At 35.3% G+C, this 20978-nt stretch overlaps 1 protein-coding gene across 4 annotated transcripts; it reads left to right on the top strand.

Moving 5' to 3' along the window:
* Window positions 1-2942: 2942 nt before the first annotated feature.
* On the top strand, window positions 2943-20734 carry LOC129005352 (A-kinase anchor protein 10, mitochondrial-like). Of its 4 annotated transcripts, none has more exons than XM_054434211.1 (11): window positions 2943-3399; window positions 5013-5260; window positions 6145-6275; window positions 7477-7600; window positions 16127-16254; window positions 16972-17149; window positions 17417-17559; window positions 17722-17798; window positions 18151-18203; window positions 18581-18601; window positions 19445-20734. In XM_054434211.1, exons 1-11 carry the CDS (start codon window positions 3237-3239, stop codon window positions 19538-19540), a joined length of 1362 nt encoding a protein of 453 aa, XP_054290186.1. In that variant the 5' UTR covers window positions 2943-3236; the 3' UTR covers window positions 19541-20734. The 4 variants fall into 4 exon arrangements, with proteins under 4 accessions (XP_054290186.1, XP_054290188.1, XP_054290187.1 ...); XM_054434213.1 differs by having other exon boundaries at window positions 19332-19559; XM_054434212.1 differs by lacking the exon at window positions 18581-18601.
* The last annotated feature ends 244 nt before the right edge of the window (window positions 20735-20978 follow it).

Below are 20978 nucleotides of genomic sequence, written 5' to 3'. Positions count from 1 at the left end.
TGCTACGACCAAAAGTATTGAACGGGATTTAACAATGGATAAATCAAGAACTATAAGCGACAATCAAACAAAAACCCAATTTAATCGCAAGATAATGAAATTGCACTAGTTGCTGCATGTGTTTCCATATTAACCAATTGCTGATATCAGTGACAGAGTGGCATCCTCAATAATTGCCACTATACAGGGTGTCCAAAAAGTCTTGGGTCGGTTAAATATTTTTTGAAATATTAAAATTGAGCTACAAAACTAACTTTGCATAAAGTTACTTGACATAAAATTCCATTCTATCACATATTCACAGTGATCCACAATTTCCCAAGGGGGAGGGCCTGCTAGGAGTAAGAAAAAAATCTTAACCCTTCCCGGACGGGTGACAGCCGCTAAGTCTTTGGCAATGAAGGACGGGTGGCAGATATATCCGCTTATGGTTTTTGATGTTCCGGACCTAATCCGGGAAGCCGATATACCCGCCTTCTCTTCAGACAGACTGGCAGGTGCTTGAGCAGTAACCAGATGTTTAGCGGTACCAAGGCGCCTCCTTCCTGCTCTCCCCATGGCTACGCTCACTCCCGCACTCCCCCCTCTCTACTGCGCCTACCCCTCTCCCTCGCCACCCCCTCTCCTGCGCCACCCCTTCTCCCGCGCACCCCCAATCTCTCCTACGCTCCCCCCTCGACGTTTCGCGCTCAACCCTATACGTTGTCTTTATTTATTGTTTACATACCGTATTGTTCTTTATTTATTGCCTAACGTTGTCATGTCATATCTTCAATGACGGGTGGCGGATATATCCGCTGATTTTCTACTCATCCGCGGACGGGTAGTGGATATATCCGCATAGTTAAAAACGTGTGAAAAATTATTTTGACAGTTTGAAGTGTTCCATTGTGTTTATTTTATGTATACTTGTTTTAAAAAACACAAATACGGAATATTAATTTTTATTTTTTCCTATATATTTTTTCCCATTCTATGTCACGATTTCGTCCGTCCGGAAAATGGTTAAATCTAAGCATGGGATGATACAAACAAATAGAAAGTCTTTCTTTATTAGTAGAATACAATGCCACAACATTTAACGGACTACACCAAGTCAAAAATAGCAGCCGTTCAAAAGATTTTTTGAATCTGCCATTTTGAATCTTGGAGCGACTGCCATATTTACCCTTTATTTTGAGCTAAAATTTGCGGCATTATTCTACTACTGTAATAAAGACCTTTAATTTGATGTGCGTATCTATATAAATAAAATTAGAGTTTTGTCTGTACATTGCTTAGAATAATGAACTTTTTGGTTATTTTTACATTTCATAGGTCAGAGAAACCGAATCAAACCTTATCTCAATTTCTGTCTGTCTGTCTGTCTGTCTGTCTGTCTGTCTATCTGTCATTCTCTTGGTAACGCTAAAATACGCACTTTATTACAACTACTCCTCAATAACTATAGCACTGTCCCGCCTGAAACTTATTTTCCAAATACTATACATATATGAGATGGTTTAGACGTATTTCATCGAATATGAGACAGTTAGATATTTAACAGTAAACCCTTGAAAATCAAGTTTTTGTCGATTTTTGACGTGGAATTTCTGGAAGCCCATGTTAACCTTATGAGAAATGAAATTATTGAATCTTAACAGCTGTTTCAATTAAACAAGTTGGTTCTGTTCTGTGATGTTCAATAGCATTAAAGTTACAAGGATTACCAACAGGGTGCAGCACTAGCACTATTATTTCTTTTACATTTATGACAACAGCTAATTTGCAACCTGGAGGCGAGTGAGCGTAGCGAACGAGCTAACCTGAAGGCAAGTGAGCGTAGCGAACGAGCTAACCTGAAGGAAAGTGAGCGCAGCGAACGAGCTCCAACATACAGGTGAGTGAGCGTAGCGAACGAACTTCAACCAGGACGTGATTGAGCCATGCAAACGAGATCAGATAGTAAAAATAAAAGTAAGCCTACCGTTATAGGATCGACCGGCAGACACAGAGGTAATTTAACCTTTTATTGATTGTCATACCGATCCGGAACAACAAAAAACAACATAAAATGAAGCTATGTATAATAGTTTGGCCAGCATATCTTAAAATATGCAAACCAACTGCTGTTCTTTATATAAGAAGGTTTCAACTGAATATTATAAGATCCCCGTGCGTAGAACGGGTACACAGCTAGTCAAAACTACAGTTATACAGTTTTGATTTTCTTCCGAGTTCTAGCAAGCGCCCCCCTGAGGAAGTAGCGTGCCATAGATAAAACATAAGTTTTATCTATTGTAGTGCCAATGAAGACCGTTATAACATTATAAACCATACAACTTCCTTAAAAGATTAATCATCCTTCTTTAGACTAGCTGAAGGCAATTTTGTATTGTTAGTTCCATCCGGTGCACTGTGAAGGGTCGTGTTTTTGTTTACAATTTGTTTCTTCTTATTTCAGTGTTTAAGTGTTATACAAAACCTCATATTCAACCAAATAAAACGATCTAATCATAAACAATAACTAATCTCCCAGTTATATAACCGAACAGTAAAGATTATGGATGAATTTACCCTGAAAATTATATAGAAACAAAATCTCGTCGACACTAGCACCCAGAGTGTCACCAACATGAATGGTACGTTAAGTTCATGGTTAATGGTAAGTTAGATACACAAGACGTTCGATAGTAACAAGACTAGGGTTTGGACCGTCCTTTTAAAAACGTGAAAATGCGATTGGCGTAGAAAACGCACAAAAAATACATGCATACGGTAAATAAATTGTAGTGCGTGAACCATATTTGCAAACACAATATAACCATTGACTAAGTAGTTAACACTTGTTGATGTTGGCTACACTGCTCGAAATAAAAGTTAAATACAGTACATTAAATCAGCTGATGTTGGGAAGGGAAGTCCAAGTCAGCTGTCAGTTGCGGCAACGTTGACAATGACAACAAATGTGTCAATTTGTCAAGTTAAGTTTTCTCGTGCTAAACTGCTAAATAACTAATTATCAACACAACACAACAAGCTATCACGCCGATGTGATCATAAACATTTTGTACATTCTCATGTAGTAGTGATGGTTACCTCAAGATGTATAACGGCCGTCGGAATAACACAGTTTACCATGCATTTTAAGTGGCGAATTTTGATAAGTGAACTCAGGCGGGTCATTGGGCCTGTTTGTTTCTTTAAATAGTGATCACGTCATAGGAAGAAGAACGTTTATTATTGTTTATGTTTTTATGATGCTACAATTTTGGAAGAAAACAATTAACAAAGAAAAGGTCGATCGAACCTCTAATCAAAATGTAAACGGCGTAGCCTTGCCTGTTGGAGTTTTCCTGCCTTCCTTGTCAGATTCGACTGCAGAAGGCCCTCTTGCAAACTTCCAACACGATGGTTATAGTAAGTACCTATATTAATTTTGAAGTTTTGTTAAATCAACACTAGCAGCGTTTCGGTCGATAAGTTATACTAAGTTAGGCCTAGGTTAGGCCTAAGTTAATGCCCTAAATAATTTAAGATGTAGCCTAATGATTCAAATGATTTTATTGGCCATTCAGTTACATACAAACAATAGGCTACGTCAAACAAATAATAAATAAACATGCCAAACTTCTTCTTGCACTCTTGACTAACAAGATTAAAGGCAGAAATGAGATGTAGCCTACACCACAGAGAAGTAAGATAACTTACAGAGGAAGCATTCAGTGGTACACTTAAGTACCGTAACTTAGTGTCTAGCACCAGTCGCTTGTGTCTATTGCAAATTATTTTGGCGGGCCCCTTCTGCTCACCTTTTCCCCCTCACCATAACGTAATACAGCGCTCACACAGTAGGAAGAGCCTGGGCCTGGGCCTGTAAACAATAGCCGTTCGGACTCTTCCTTGCTCGGTACTAGTATATTTCTATCCCACCATTCCCGAGCTAAAAGCGCACCCGGTTGTTCCAAGAATGTTTCCTCTGTGTCTTAGGCCTACTACTTCTCTGTGCCTACAATGAGCATCACTCTAATAGACCAAAAATTATAAAGATCGCGAGGTTAAGTTAGTAGGGCCTAATTCTTATTAAATTATCACTTTGGCCCACTCAAGATTGGTTGTTTCATAGGCTGGGTTGATAAATTATTTACAAATTGACAGTTAGCGGTCCCATGGGGGGATGGGAGGGATGTACATCCTCCTCCCCAAATATTTTAGGTTGCACTTAAAGGTAACGTCCTACATTTAACTTACCGGTACTGTTACCTATACATTAACTACCAGCTGATTATAAAAATGAAACTGTTCTAAACTAAACCTAACCAAACTGCAGTAGCCTACCGGTACCGGTATGTGAGTAAATGTAGGACGTAAACTAAGTTAAAGTGCAGCCATAAGTTATTTTATATTTTATTAGCTGACATTTAAATATTATTAGCATGAGCATATTTTAGATTTCATATGCGTATAAAAACACGTTTTTAGGCTTTATAAATTTCACATTTGTCCAGCGGGGAACCAAAATATTGTCTTTGCATGGCGCTTGACACCCCAGAGCGTAGGCCTATCATTACCATTGATGCATTGATATGTTTGACACTGGGAAGGTTAATACGTTTTTGTTCCCACACCTAAGTTATGGCGTTGTTTATACACGCACATGTAAAAGTAGGCCTACATTGTTTGTCTAATGTTTCAATACCCTACCTCAGGGGAAAAACCCCTTAGGGTCATCATCATGTTTTAAGATTTCCACAAAGGGTTGTTAAAAATAATTCCCTTGGTTAAAAAAAACTTTTAAAAGTTAGGCCTTTAATGGAAATTCTGTCTTACCAGGAATTCCTTGTACATGTTACATTACTTCTTGTAGACTAAACATTAACAATCCTATGTCTAGGCCAACTATATTAGGCCCTATTGGCTAAAGTTTCTTTTAAAACTATGGACCTTAAAATATTGATAGCCCTCAACATATTACAGTAGATAATTGTAATTTAATCTTCTGAAAGCTAATGTACCTTATTCCATTGTTCTAGCTGACACCCCTCCCCCGCAACGGTCCCGGCTGTCCCCCAACTTGCTAGAGGTGCTGCAGGATCGTGTGGCGTTGTCCTACTTCGCTCACTTTGCTGATCTACGAGGACACGCACCTCTTCTCTCCCTGTTGTTGGACTTGCAAGATCTGAGGACTAGTGATAGTAGTGGTGCAAGTGTTAGTGTTAGTGGGGGACTACGTTGTGGTAGTGATAGTGATTCTCCCATCACCCGTAGAAAGTTTTGCCAGGTAAGTTTGACAAGTTTTCAGCTGGTTATTCATTCCTTTTGCTTGAAGTATTCAAAATAGGCTGCGCCTACGCTTTATTTTACAGTGTTTTCTTCCGGTATTATTAAAGCTTAACCTGAAAACACCATCCATTTTAGGCAGCAGTCCAACATGCCATGAATTGTACTGAAATTTTGTACAGGGGAACTCTCAAATTATCCTATAACTCAAACTACCGTATCCTAATGCTTACAAAAAGAAAAAAAACCTCAATAAATTAAAAAAGAATTGTTGTTAAAGAAGGCAGATTGCACAAAATCCAGCCATGATTGCAGCAAATCATGATGCTCGGAACCTCAGTGACCAAAGTCCCACGCTCTAACCACCAGACCAGCTCGCTCTCAGGTTCAAATGTACTGCCAAATCACCAATAATGTATTTTATCCAAGAGATAGTGTTACAACCAATATGGGTCTAGCCAGAAATAATGTGCAAAACAATCCCAGGGTCATGCCTAGGGTCTTTATTTTATTTTATTTTATTTCAACGGACATGTCTTTATTTCAACGGTCTTGCCGTCTTAGGACAAAAAAAGGGAAATTCGCTAAAAAACCAGATCACAATGCTCGTTGTCTAAGCCTAACTTGTAGCTTCCTAATTTTCGTAAATAAGTACATTGCATATTCTATTTTTTTGTCTATGCTGTACGATCCATGATAAATAATACCATGAATAAATAAATAAAAGTTCAGTCCTATTTAAAAATCCGTAAGTAAGTTCTGCTCAAATTGGGAGATTAGATTCTGATTGCAAGAATCAAAATAGTATAGGCATACAGCAATGCTTTTAATCAACTTGTGTTTCATAGCCTATATTTTTCTATTTCTTGTCATTAACCTTTACAGAGGTACCTGACAGAAGAGCTGACCCAGAGGTTTAGGATCCCAGAGGACATCTCTGCAAGAGTTAGTCAGGATGGTGATGATCAAACTCTTCAACAGCTGTATGACTTTGCGTATCACACTATGAAGCGAGAGTAAGTCAAACTAACCTATGTTTGGATATTCTAACCTAACCTAACTAAGTTAATTGTTAATCACTTGTTTACAAACACCATTAGAAGCCTCCAAAAATCTTTTCTCACTACAGTACACTCTCGATTATCTGAGCCCCAGTTATCCAAGTCCTCTGATTATCCAATCTCTTTTTCGGCCTAAATATACACGGTATTTTAAAATTTTGGCCGGAAAACTACTGTTACTTTAATAACGCCTCATTTCTGAAATAAACTTATAGTCAAAATATCAATATTTGTGATTTTTTTAAATTATTTCTTAAAGTAACGTAAGTTATTTGGTCCTTGTTTTTTAATCAGTGGTGATACTACACTACGGCTGTTTCAGAGATTACTCCAAGGCCATAGCCAGGACAAATTTTTGGTGGGGGGGGGGTATGGTTAGTGACGGTTCTATCAAGGGGGGGATGGAGCACCCTCAAAACGAAGGGGGTCTGTGGGTCCTCCCCCAGGAAAATTTCACACTTTTAAAGCCGTTTGGTGATTTTTAAAAATGTTTTTAACGCCTACAACTTTGTCCAATTCTCCAAAAACACCCTTTTCACCTGTTGTTTGTCATGAGCAAGTAGATATTAAAAAAATTAAACTATGATGATTGCATTCTAGAATTTTATATAATGTAGATTATGGCCATATCCTCCTAAAAAGGGTTCTTGTCTTGGTGACTTTCTAAATCCATGTTTAACGTATAGAACTGTGTCCAAAAACCTCGCATTTCACCTTTTATTTGTAACAAGTAGACATTTTAAAAACTAAACTATAGCCATTGAATTCATAAATTTCTAAACATAGGCCTACTGTGAGCCAAGGCATTAATTTTTACAACTAAATTTTGGGGGGGGGGGGTTTGACCCTGGATACGGCCTTGGATTACTCCATCATTGCGTAGCAGTGCACTAAACTTAAGTCTTGTTTTTATTCTTCACTAAATGACTTCATTTGCAAGGTGTCAGCTGTTAAATAAAAAATTAGACATCCAGGCCCATAAGATGCGTTGGACACATGATTCGTCCTCCATCCTGAATGGAGTGACCAGGATTAAACTGTTGGTCGACAGTTTTTAAACAGTGCACATGTGCTAAATACTAAGTGTTTTTCTATTGTATCATGTAACAATACTATACGAGTGAGATAAACCGAGATACAAACCATTGTTTTGTAGGTTGTGGTGTGATTTCCTGAGAAGTGAGTTCTTCTCCAAGTACCAAGTAGAAGTGTTGACCAGTGGAACAGTGACATTGAGCGACATCATGTATCACAACTCAGCTGTAGCGGCCTTCATTGAGGTAGGCAACTGTCATGTCCAACCTACGACTCTGTTGAGTCTAAGGTTCTTTTTTTAAATTTATCGTTCCACCCCATTCACTGCTTCTCAAGTAGTCTTCTTCAGCCTCCTGGATTTCATAGTCAGACACACTTAATTATTGAACTGTCACTCTCATATGGATAATTATTTTATTTACTTTATTTTAGTCAGGAGGCCCTACCTTTTATAAAAATTACTGGTTAGGCTACATGCATAGATGATAGATTTTTCTTTAGTGGAAATTGAAAAGCTTTTCTATAAATGATCAATTTGTAAATTTGATGGAAACTATTTTCTAAAAAATTAAATATCTTAATAATGATTCCTTGTCATTAGCATTTCTGCGAATTGACACTGTATTTTTATACTAGCCTATAATGAAATTTACTTTCAAAGAACTGACTTATGTCAAGTACTAATGTTTTTGTTCTTTACGTGACTCGTTCAGTATAAAGAGTCGTTTCTAAAACCTGTTCCCACTCCCCGTATTTGCTGATAATAACCATTAATCCTGCCAGATAACATTATCAGTGACACCTGTGAAGGCAATTGGCTGGCATACTTCCTGTGTGCACTGTGCAAACTTTCATTTTCAGTAGGCCTAACTTTTAGTCTCCACTGTTTCTGAAGAATCTTTTCATCATTTTTTGCTTTGTTTTCAGCTTTTTGTGTTTGTTTAGGGACAAAAATTAAGATACAGTGTGTGGTAGAAAATAAGTTTTTACAATAGTGAAACTGAAGGCTCATTCAGGGATGCAAAAACACTGGTAAAATAATCCGGTTCGATGAGGCCAAATAAAATTTTGGGTGAAAAAATAGATCCTAACTAATAGATGTAGGATGAAAATAATCAGTCTTAACTAGGCTACTAAATTTTGAGTAATGACATTTAGTATCTTGTTAAAAAAGTGCTGAAGGGTTTGTGGTTTAGTGGCAGTAGCAAACTATTTTAACTTTTATTCTGTTGATATATGTATATAGTGAAGTCCATGTTTAGAGGTATTACTCTTTGGTCTTTGTGTATTCTCTTTTAAGTGTATTTGATTTCCGATTCAGAATAAAATATGTCGGCTCATTAACTGCAGCCTAAATGTATTTCTGTCGATGTTAATTACATTTTATAATAAATAGTATTGAAACTTCAATTGTGTTTTTATTTAAAACATGAAACATGGTGTCTTATAAGTGGGATACAAATAAATTCAAGTGCGTGAGTAATAAATTAACATAAAAATGTGTTATAACAATGAGTGAGTCGGAAGATGAAAACGTGCTTCAACAAACTGAACAAAGGACTGTGTCTAGAAAAACTGAAAATTTCACAATGGTTCCATGCAATCTTCAGAATTTTAATTTCGAGGGCAATTTAGCCGAAAATTGGAAGCACTGGTATCAGAAATTTGAGATTTATCTCTTGGCTTCTAACCTAAATTCTGAAAATGACGCTAGGAAGGTTGCTCTACTACTACATAATTTGGGTGACAAATGCATAGACATTTTCAATTCGTTCAACCTCTCATCCGAAGATGCAAAAAAGTACGACGTGGTGGTAAGTAAATTTGAAAACCATTTCTCGCCTAAGAAAAACCTCACGGTTCTGAGACATAAATTTCTAAATAGGAAACAGCTGCCATCTGAATCCATCGATAGTTTCTATACAGACTTAGTTAACTTGAGCCTCGCTTGTGAATTTGACTCTGTCCGCGAAAGTCTTGTTTGCGATGTCTTAATATCAGGGCTTAACTCTCAAAACCAGAATGTCAGGGAACGATTATTGAGAGAGCCGGAGATTAACTTGGAGAAGACTTTAGCAATCTGTAAAGCTGCTGAACTGTCTAAACAACACATCAGAGAACTTGAAGCAGAACATAATGTCCATACAGTAAACGTCCATAAGCAACGAGAGAGGGGTTACCAACAACCACAAACGTTCAGACAGAAACAGGTTTATCAGGACCAACGGAACAAATTTCATCCACTGTCACAGCAGAAATCAACTGGGACAGGTAGGCCTAACAAAAGTACAAGTGCTAAGAAGTTTATTTCAAACTGCCGTAATTGTGGGAAAAATCACGGTATTAACAAGTGCTCTGCGTATGGCTTAGTGTGCTATAAGTGCGGTAAAAACAACCACTTTGCCAGTGTATGCAAATCAGCCAAAAAGGTTTGTGAAGTAGGCCTAAGTTTAGATTCTAATTCGAGAGATGTAGCTATAAGGCAAGGTAGGCAAGACAGTTCTTCTAAAAGTACTTGTGCACAAGAATATTTTTCAATTGATACGGTATCGCTCACGTCTGAATCTATATCTAATTACGTGATTGACAAAAACTTTTTATTCAGTAATATATGTTCAGTTAATGATTCTGTTCCTAAAAATTACATGTGTAAATCCAGGGCTAATGAATGGCTAGAGAATTTGAACATTAGGGAACACACAATCTCATTTAAAATAGATACAGGTGCTCAGACAAATATCATCCCAATTGATTTGTTTAATAGGCTAGGCCTATCAAAGGCATTAATACGCACCTCAAATATAAATCTTAGTACACTAACTGGTGAAAAAATACCGGTACTAGGTATTGTAGATTTAGATTGCTCTTTCAACAGGAAAATGTTCTGTATTACTTTTGTAATAGTTGATGTGAAATGTTCGCCAATTTTAGGCTTAAATTCTTGTCGCGTGTTAGGTCTTATAGCAGCCTACAACGGTCAGGTATTGTCTGATGTTAAGAACCAAAGTGTAAATAATATTGCTCTAGGTCAAAATATGCATAGGCCTAATGAAAGTGTACATTCTGTTAGTAGCATTTTGAATGAATATAGCTCACTTTTTGATGGTAGTATTGGTAACATTCCTACAACAGTTCATTTGTCATTAAGTGAAGATGCTAAGCCTATTATTGAACCATGTCGTAGAGTACCATTCGCTTTGTTAAATCCTTTGAAAAATGAACTTGAATTAATGGAAGCTAATGGAATTATTGTAAAAGAAAATGAACCTACAGAATGGGTTCACAGTTTAGTTTTGATAAACAAAAAAAATTCTGGACTAAAGGTAGTATTAGATCCAAGAAACCTGAATAAGTATATACAAAGAACACACTGTCAAATGCCAACTATAGATGAAGTGTCATCAAAGTTTAATAATTGTAAGATATTTTCAACTCTTGATGCAAGCAGTGCATTTTGGATGCTTAAGTTGGATAATATTAGTAGCAAGTTGTGTACGTTTAATACACCTTTTGGTAGATATAGATACCTTCGTTTGCCATATGGTATCTCAAGTGCACCGGATATATTTCATTCTACTGTATCTCAAATATTTGAAGGTATTGATGGTGTAGTCACCTACATAGATGACATTTGCATAGGTGCTCCTGATAAACAAACTCATGATTTAAGATTAAAGGAAGTATTAAAAAGAGCTAAGGATTTTAATATTAAGTTTAACTCTAGGAAATGTAAATTTGCTGAGAGTGAAGTTTTGTTTTTGGGTCATCGGTTTACTGAGTATGGTTTAACTCCGGATCCTTCTAAGCTTAAAGCTGTACAGGAGATGCCAATACCTAAAGATCGTAAAGACTTGGAAAGATTTTTAGGAGTTACCAATTACTTATCAAAGTTTATTCCAAATTATTCGACTGTAACATCTCCTTTGCGAGTTCTTTCACATAAAGATGTTTTATTTCAATGGAATGCCGAACAACAAAATGCATTTTTGACTTTAAAGTCTTTGTTAGTATCTCCTCCTGTTTTATCATATTATGACCCAAGTAAGCCAATAACATTGTCTGTAGATTGTTCCTCAACTGGTTTAGGTGCTGTATTGTTATGTGGTGATAATCCCATTGCGTATGCGTCTAGAGCGCTCACTAAGACTCAGTCAAATTATTGTCAGATAGAACGAGAAATGCTAGCCATAGTTTTTGGTTGCACTAGATTTCACCAATTTATTTTCTCTAGGAAAGTAACTGTTGAAACTGATCACAAACCCTTAGAATGTTTGTTTAGGAAGCCCATTACTGCTGCTCCTTTAAGATTACAGCGAATGATGCTAAAAGTTCAACGCTATGACTTAATTGTTGTATACAAGCCAGGTAAATTGATGTATATAGCTGATACACTGTCACGTGCAGCACTTCCAGTAGAAGGTAAAGAAGATATTGATGTTTTAGATGAGGACATCATTTGTGAGGTAAATATGTTAAAATCTTATCTTCCCGTGTCTGAAAGTAAACTAAACCTGCTAAGAGAAAAAACCAGTTCAGATGAATGTCTAGGTATTTTAAAGATGTATATATCTAAAGGTTGGCCTCAAAAGCCTGAAGTCAGTAATATGGTTTTACCATTTTGGAGTATTAAACATGATCTTCATGTTGTAGATGATCTTGTTTTCAAAAATCAATCTATTGTTGTACCTAGTTCACTTCATAAAATGATGCTTGAAAGTTTGCATTGTGGCCATGTAGGAAAACAAACATGTGAGATTAGGGCACGCAATTTATTGTATTGGCCCACCTTACATAAGGACATTGAAAGTTTTGTAAATAAATGTAGTGTTTGTGCTAAGTTTAAGCCTATGAATGCAAAAGAACCGTTGATGTTTCATGATGTACCAGATTTGCCTTGGTATAAAGTGTCAGGTGACATTTTTGAGTTTGATAACCAATATTTTCTTGTACTAATGGACTATTATTCTAAATATATTGAGTTAGTATCTTTGTCAGACATTACTTCAAAAACTGTAATCGAGAAATGCAAATCAATATTTGCTCGCCATGGAATTCCTGTTACTTTAGTAGTTGATTCAGGAAGTCAATTCACTTCTAACGCTTTTCACGAGTTTTCTGTGTTGTACGATTTTAAGCTAGTGATAGTTAGTCCAAAACACTCTCAATCTAATGGTCAAGCTGAGTCAGGTGTCAAAATAGCGAAAAACTTACTGAAGAAAACAAAAGAATCTAAGTCTGATGTGTATCTTGCATTGTTAAGTTATCGTAACACTAGTAAACAATATCAACCTTCACCAGCAGAGTTAATGTTTAGTAGAAAACTCAATGGCCTATTGCCACTGTCTAAAAGTAGTTTGCAGCCTAAAGTAACAAAACCTAACAAAATTTTGTCAGACAAGAGAAAAGATTGTATTAAAAAGTACTATGATAGAAATAGCAAAGAGTTACCCTCTTTAAATGTAGGAGACAAAGTGTATTTTAAGAAAACTGTTGATTCACCTTGGACATCAGGAAAAGTAGTAGAAAAAAATAGAATCCCCAGATCCTATGTTTTGTCTGATGAGAAAGATAAAATGTTTGTAAGAAATAGGAAGATGATTAGGCCAGATTTGTCTTATGATACAGGTAATGAAACCATAATGCCTGAAACAAGTCCTAAGTCAGATTCACAAATCAGTTTGTCAGGTACTAATGGTAATAGCCTTATTTCTACGCAAAGTAGTCCAGTGTTGTTTCAAAGACCAGTAGGCCTAACTCCTAGAATTTCATCAGAAGAACAAATTGTTAAAAGTTTCGATGGTTGTGTAAGCCGAAATGGTAGATTGATAAGAAATCCAAAGCGGTTGTCTTATGATTAGGTTTTGGTGTATATTTTGTTAGACTTGAAAGGAAAATGTTAAAGTTGTATTTTGGAAAGTTAAAATTTTCAATTTTGTAAAAGAGAGGGGATGTTGATATATGTATATAGTGAAGTCCATGTTTAGAGGTATTACTCTTTGGTCTTTGTGTATTCTCTTTTAAGTGTATTTGATTTCCGATTCAGAATAAAATATGTCGGCTCATTAACTGCAGCCTAAATGTATTTCTGTCGATGTTAATTACATTTTATAATAAATAGTATTGAAACTTCAATTGTGTTTTTATTTAAAACATGAAACAATTCTCAACCAATATAATTTAAATGTTTAAATTTTCCAAATAATACTTTTACGTTTCCATCTTGAACTGTCTACCGGACTCTTTAAAGTTTTGATAAGAAATAATTTAAAGTATAAATTTAAATTTACTTATACACAAATATATTCAGTGATATATTTTCATTTGCTATATACGGTAGGCTACATCATGTAGATTTTGGAGTTACAAGTGTGCTGGATAAGTACCGTGAGATCATTAGCCTAATTGCTGCAATTAAATATTTCAGTTAATAGATTTAGAAGGAGTCAAATTTTAGTTTCATAGTTCGGTAATTTTTAGGTAGGCCCTACACAATATCTTACAAATTCTTTTTGAGGTTAGGGTTGAAATTTTGTTTCAAGATTGCATTCACTTTAGTTATCATATAAATGTAAATAATTAATCGGAATTGTCTAAATTTCCTACTTCTATAAACTTAATTACTGTGTAATATTTTAAGTATGTTAAAAAAAATATTTTTTTAATATCGTGCTTTGAATTTCATCAGTTTGAAGATATTAAAACACCCTAACTGTTTCATTTATTAATAGGGAGTTATTTTTATAATTATTATAATACAGAATTTCAATATATTTCAATCAATATTGTTGGAGTGGATAACCTCTATTATATCATGTTGAGGTGTAGTAATCATTACATCACGTATGACTGAATCTGTGAGAATAATTTCACCCGACTGTTAATTTGAGCCAGTAACGAACTGACACACTACCTTATATACACTCCAGATTGTAACAGGTATTTAATTTTTTAATGTCCTTATTTCATACTTTTGCATTAGGTATTGTATTTTTGGTGTTAGATCTTTTTAAAATGATATTTATGTACAATAATTTTAATGCAAGTTTATTACAATTATACAATGATTTGGACGAGTTCGGTTTGTTAACCCTCCGAGTGTCATGCGTCGCTGCAGCGACGCGTAACGCACTTTGTATAGTGTCGTGCGTCGCTGCAGCGACTCGCGAACACTGTTTACGGCGAAGGCTCTATGACTAACTGAATCGGACTGTACTGGATTGAGTTAGGTATCGTTCTGTCCGTAATATTCTAAGCTTTCTGCAGAGGTCTGTCTCTAAGCACTATTCATTTTAGTTCCGAAAATATTGTAGCAGACAGCTGACTGAGCTGACGTGCGTGTATTTGTAAACAGCTAGGTTACCCTCGGACCGATGACTGATGTGTTTTATTACGTTTATCATTGTTTTAGTGTTAAAAATCAAAAGTAGTGATATACGTGGTGCATTATAAGAAGATTTAAGTGGTTTTGAAGTGCTGGTTGATGATCCTGAAGAAGTAGGTAGTGATATTGATGTAAATTATCAGCCAGATTCCTAGCTATGGTTGGGCTATGCATTCTTAGCTAAACGCTATGTACTGAAATCTGTTTTTTGCCCATAACTTTTTTATTTGCAAATCTACTTCCTTATATTATTATAGATTTGTAATCCTCATAAAATTTAGAACAAAGTGGCTATTTTCAAATATTTATAGGCCTATAATTTATACAATTTCATTGAGCGCAAACTTATTTTTTTTTGAAAATTTTTGAAATTATACATTTTTTTACCTAAAAAAATTTTTTTTTTTTAAATCTTCCTTATGTTTTATATATAATATTGAAGCCCAAGATTTTCCAAACAAAATGGTATATAGAACAGTATAATTAACATTGTTTTTAAGCTTCTCAGATCAGTTTTAATAAAACCTTGCAAATGAGCAAAAAATAGGCTGACATTAAGGCCAAAACACGTGACACTCGGAGGGTTAAGTGACTAAACAAAATTTGTTACGTCTTTTGAGGAATTTTGAAGGTTATTAAACCAGGGATGTATAAGGGATCAATTTATCAACTTAATTTAAAGGTGAGACGTTTCTATTGACGATTTTTCAACTTGTTGTCACTAAATAATAATAGGCCTATAGGTTTTTGTTCTTTTACAATTCAAAATTATTATCTCAGAATACCGTACTGTTAGTTATTTCCTGTTTCAATAAAAAGGTTTAAATTCCTGCTTTAAATTATAAACTATTTAAATTATTAAATTATTTATTTATTTAATTTTGTATTATTTAAATTATTTTTGATATAAATTATTGGTACTTAAAGCTAGAAGAGGGATCTTGTATTCAATTTAACTTGTGATAATTCCAGCATTCTGTAAAATTATTAAGAAAGGTTTAAATCCCTGCTTTCAAGTAATCCATTAAAATTGCAAACATAACTAGTGAACCATTATCAGGTGGTAAGAACATTTGTTTTCTGTATGTAAAGAGTGTCATATTGAAAACATAAAAATAGATATTTGGGATATATAATGGTGACATTCACACATATGCGACACATTTACGGAAATCAGTTATGGTAACAGACTATGTTAATCCAGCGGAGTTTGAGTTCAGACTGCAGTTGGTAAGTGGGTGATTAATTGCACATTCGTTAATACTTGAACGTCTTCCCAAAGGTACTATGAAATTTATATATTGGCAATGTTGAAAACCAATTGCCACAGCAATAAAACGTTACTCATATTTTATTTAGAAACTTTCTAAGCGAAAGATATTCTGTTCAGTTCTTGGAGCAGGAGGGCTGTGGAAGCGTGATAGACTTCTGGCAGACTGCTACTACCTTCCAGAGACAGCTTAGGCCAGACAGTGACCCTACCACGTCCGTCAACCAAGCAATCTCCATATACGACAAGTGAGTATCCTTATCCTACAATCATAAACATCAGATTAGGTAAACTAGGACGGGTGGCGTCGTCCTGTAATCCAGCTACTAGGAGGTCACGAATTGTGGATATTTATAGGCATGCACTGTGGATGCGATACTCCCTGGTGTGGATTAACGTCCACAGGAGTGAGTACTACGGCTATCCGCACTCCGCAGTACTATCCTGATAATTAGACCAATTCGTATATACCAAGGCAAAAATGTGGTTCAGATTCCACTATAAACTGTAGGTCCCTTAGTTTCCATTAGCTGTATGGGCTATTAATTAACTGCTGTGTCTAAGGAATGTCGGCCTTAGTCACTAACAAGAAGACTACACGATCGCGCCACTCATCCTACACTTATCTTCATTCATACTTGGCTTAAAATACCGACTTCGTATGGTCGAGATTTTATAAGAAAGAAAGTAAAGAAAGTATAAGGTCAAGTTAGTTTATGATGGTCAACCAGGCCAATGTTTGATTACTCTTGTGATATCACTACTTGTATTGGAGTTTATTCCCAGCAGTTGCACAGCGATAAGATACCCATCCTAATCCAAATCCTCCCCAATCCAGGCAATATCATTAATTTGAAACTGCACACCACCCTTTTCATTTATTTTGAACTATAGTTAGGGTTAAAATATGTTTAGGGAAACCACACTCCTACAGTGATTCGACATATTTTGCTTGTTTGACGCAGGTACCTGTCACTGCAGGCGACATGTCCGCTAGGGATCGACCACGCCACCAGGTGTGAAGTAGAGTCTCGTATCTGTGTGGAGGGCGCCGCGCCGCTCAGTGACTGTCTGGAGCCTGCGCTGCGCAAGGTGTGGGCGTACTTGCGCTACGTCTGCCTCCCACTCTTCCTGTCATCTCAGGTGATTGTGCTGATAATAATTAGTTTGGAGATTAAATTGTCTGAATTGATTATTTTAGGGATGGACACAATTGTACTTTAGGTTCAGGACTGGATTTTTATTTCCTTCCTGATAATCAGGAGCGGATTTCTCTCCGTTAAACAAGAAACAAAGAGGGGAAAAAAACTTGTAATCTTTACTTTTCTTTGTCATTTTATCATTAATGCGTTATCTGAGTTTCCAAATCTGTCTTACATATTTAACGAGAGTTCAATTTGTCGTCCACAGAGCTACGTACAGCTGATCTCTGAACTAATGAGGGCGACAAGAGCCAACTCCAGTCCTGCGTCGTCTGTAACGGATATCAGCGTGGAGTCGTCCAGGAGTAGGTTCGACCCTGACCTGATCTGGCGACGGAGACACCATGACAGGTGAGGAGAAGAAGGGGGTTCAACGAAGGAAAAGGAGGTGGTTTATTTGTAATTAGAATTGGGTTTTAACATATTGAGTTTTTTTTGTATCGTGAAGTTTTGAATGTTTCCTGATTTTTCCCATATTTTGTTAAATTATTACAGTTTCTCTTCTTATTTCAGAGGTTTAAGCATCGGAAGGATTGACCAGTTAGGGAGGTTCGAGACGGATATCGAACCAGAACCCGACAAAAAGTCAGGTATGTTTCCTTGTAACTTAAAATGATTTTGTTGTATGATTTTTTTTATGTTTATTATGATGACGAGTACAAAGACAAACAAAAAATGTATTCTTTTTTCTATGAAACTTACAGTTAGAGAAAATGTTTTCCATGGTGGCTTTAATTGATTATTTTTAATATAATAATAGGTACGCATGCTTATAACTTATTAGGAGTTTGTTGGTACTGGTTCTTGGAGATATCACTGGTACCCCCAGAACTGGTGTTTAAAAAAATGATCCTGAAACTGACTTTGAAAATGTATCACTGATTCATCACTAATAAATGTTTCAGTGAACATTTTATTAACGCATGTTTTTTACTTTTACAGAATCGAGAATTACTCGAGTAGTTAAAAAACTTGTCAACAAAGATGAACAGAAGGTAAGTTATAACTTATTAATGAATTTGTAGGACTTTGGTTAGTAATGTTATGTTATATAATGTAATATTTTATAGGTATTTAGATTTTTCTTCTTATAAGATAATTGAATAACAAGACTACTGTTTTGTTAACAAGTAGTAGAAAATGAAGTAATGAAATAAAAACAATTTTTCTACTTCATTGGGTTTTTTTGTGTGGAAAATTTTTTCACACAAAGCATAGGTCTGTTTTTTTAAGTTATCTGTTTTATATCAACTACTTCCCTACTCTTAACAATGTAATTGTTCACTTATGTATGGTTACTTGAGTTAGTTGTTTAATTTATTACATACAATTTAATTTAGGTAAATAATATCGTTTGTGATTGTTTGTGCAGTACATAAGGACCCTTTCTAGTGTAAGTATCCGACAAAAAATAGTCAGATCATTGCATGTTTTATTATTAAATGATTTTGCACACATTTCATGCAGATACCCTATGGTTTTAGCTTGGTAATTTAGATTTAGATTTAATTTCAGATAAGTGTTTTTAGCTGTTAGCAAGTAAGTTATGCTAACTAAAGTCTTCGTAAGTACCATCACATACATACAGTTTTATTGTGGATGTTAATTATGTTTAGAATAGAGCGTAGTTTTTGTTTTTATTATATATGCTGGTTAGGTGGTAGAACATTCGTAATCATGATTATTTTGGATTGTTAGTGTTTGCAACACCCTGTATAGAATGACCACCAAGCTCAATTGATATGCTTTTACCACAGCCAAATTTATTTGAATAAGTTTTAATTTGTGCGATGATATTATAGCTGTTAGTAGTTGTTGAATTTGTACCATAGAATGATTGTTGTTGAATTGTTCGAGAGAATGATCACTTTTATACATGTTAGTTATTTAATATATTTGTTATGTACCTTGTACGTTTTTTTCCAGTCTAAAACCATTAAAGGGATTGTACTGAACAAGCCCAAAATTAATGTTTGTTTACTTTGAACAATTTTGTGTTGATGGGTCAGGAAGGAATTGCTATGGGCGTAGAGAGTTGCGGAAATGATTGTCAAAGATGTCACTAATTTGACAATGGGCGGTCACGGAGAAGACGACGACTTGTGACAATCTCTGTGTTTCAGGCGTAAGAGGAGATGGCGTGGAGAGTTGCGGAGATGATTGTCAAAGACGTCACTAATTTGACAATGGGCGGTCACGGAGATGACGACGACTTGTGACAATCTCTGTGTTTCAGGCGCAAGAGGAGATGGCATGGAGAGTTGCGGAGATGATTGTCAAAGACGTCACTAATTTGACAATGGGCGGTCACGGAGATGACGACGACTTGTGACAATCTCGTTCTCTCTAGTTTTAAAGTCAATCTGTTGAAATCTTGTGAAATAACCTCGGTGTAAAAGTCTTCAATGTATTATTTGGATATAATCCTTGTACAGTCAGATTAATATCGCCGACATTCTACAGTAGATTTTCTATTGAATTTTAATGTGTAATACTTTTCTGGACCACATTTCTTCTCCTAGAATCCATGCTTCACTAGATAATTTAACAATTTTTATTTTATTTTATTAAGTTTTGAAGAGGTTTATTGATTTTTGCAATTTGTTACTTTTCACACTGTTTTAGAATATATTCATTACTAGTTTTTAATGCTCCTATTATGCTATGCAAACTAATATTGCCGACCATTTATATTACATAAAAAATGAAACAGCTGCGACTTTATCTTGGATTATTATTTCATTTTGTCTGCTGCTCTAAGTCACCCTCTACCCCTCTTAAGGCACATAGAAACATTATTTATATTCTTTTCACTGAAGCAAGATACAATTTCTTCTGCTATTTGTTCCTCGTCACCTTTATATTCATTCCTAAATTATATTCTCATCTCTAATCTCTTCCCTTTTTCACTCAGCACTTTAAGTAATTTGATTTTTAACAATAAAATCAAAATCCACTACTGAGAAAACACTGATTCCTATCTACTTGTGTTTTAGATCTCACTCTTATTTAATACCAAACCTCAGTTGTTGATACAGTTTAGTTTACAGAGTTTATTTATTGAAGATTTTAAGGGTACAGGTCAGCTAGCTCTTTTGAGAAAAAACCCCAAAAAAGTGGGAATATATAAAAGAGGTCACTTTTATCACTTATTAGTGGTTAGTACAATACTGATATTTCATGATTGTTTAGTACTTCCTGCAAAAAGTAGCTTGACAAAAGAAAATCTGTTTAAAAACCCTCTGGAAAAGTCCTACATTACAGAAATATCAGTGTTATGTTTTGTAACCTTAATTATTGTGTCTATAAGCTGTGGCCTCTTATTTTCCATGGTAAGCTAGCTAAAATCCTTCCTCTAAAAAATACTTAATCAGCCTCACGGCCTTTCCTTATTCTTTGTAGATCTATTGTAGGCCTAATTATTTGTTCCTATAGCACATACTTTATGTAGTTTTATCTTTTATCTACTTAGATAGCCTTTTATGTTTGTCTTGATTATTAATTTTCTGCATTGCATATTTTTGATAGTGTTTATTAATGAATACTGTCAGTTTTAAACTGATGTTTCTTAGCCTAACTATTGTAAATAATTATGGTTTTGTATGTAATAGTTTTGTTGGATACTTGATATTGATATTGTTTACAGATAAAGATGTACTGATGTCATAACTATATGTTTATAGTCCAGGCAAACTAAACAAACTTACATAGGGACCGTTAAAAAATTGCAAGAAAACGTTTTATGGTTTTATTTTGTAGAGTTGGGTTTG

This window comes from Macrosteles quadrilineatus, unplaced genomic scaffold, assembly GCF_028750875.1.
Source record: "Macrosteles quadrilineatus isolate MER2022 unplaced genomic scaffold, UCM_ALF_1.0 Scaffold_20__1_contigs__length_2534061, whole genome shotgun sequence".
Taxonomy (NCBI): domain Eukaryota; kingdom Metazoa; phylum Arthropoda; class Insecta; order Hemiptera; family Cicadellidae; genus Macrosteles; species Macrosteles quadrilineatus.
This window is presented reverse-complemented; position numbering and strand designations above follow the sequence as displayed.

Excerpts from the sequence above, each read along its gene's own strand:
- LOC129005352 (XM_054434211.1), top strand. The coding sequence starts at position 3,237 with ATGATGCTACAATTTTGGAAGAAAACAATTAACAAAGAAAAGGTCGAT. Across the intron at positions 5,261-6,144 it reads CCCGTAGAAAGTTTTGCCAG|AGGTACCTGACAGAAGAGCT; the intron begins GTAAGTTTGACA and ends TAACCTTTACAG. Across the intron at positions 7,601-16,126 it reads CTGTAGCGGCCTTCATTGAG|TTCTTGGAGCAGGAGGGCTG; the intron begins GTAGGCAACTGT and ends TATTCTGTTCAG.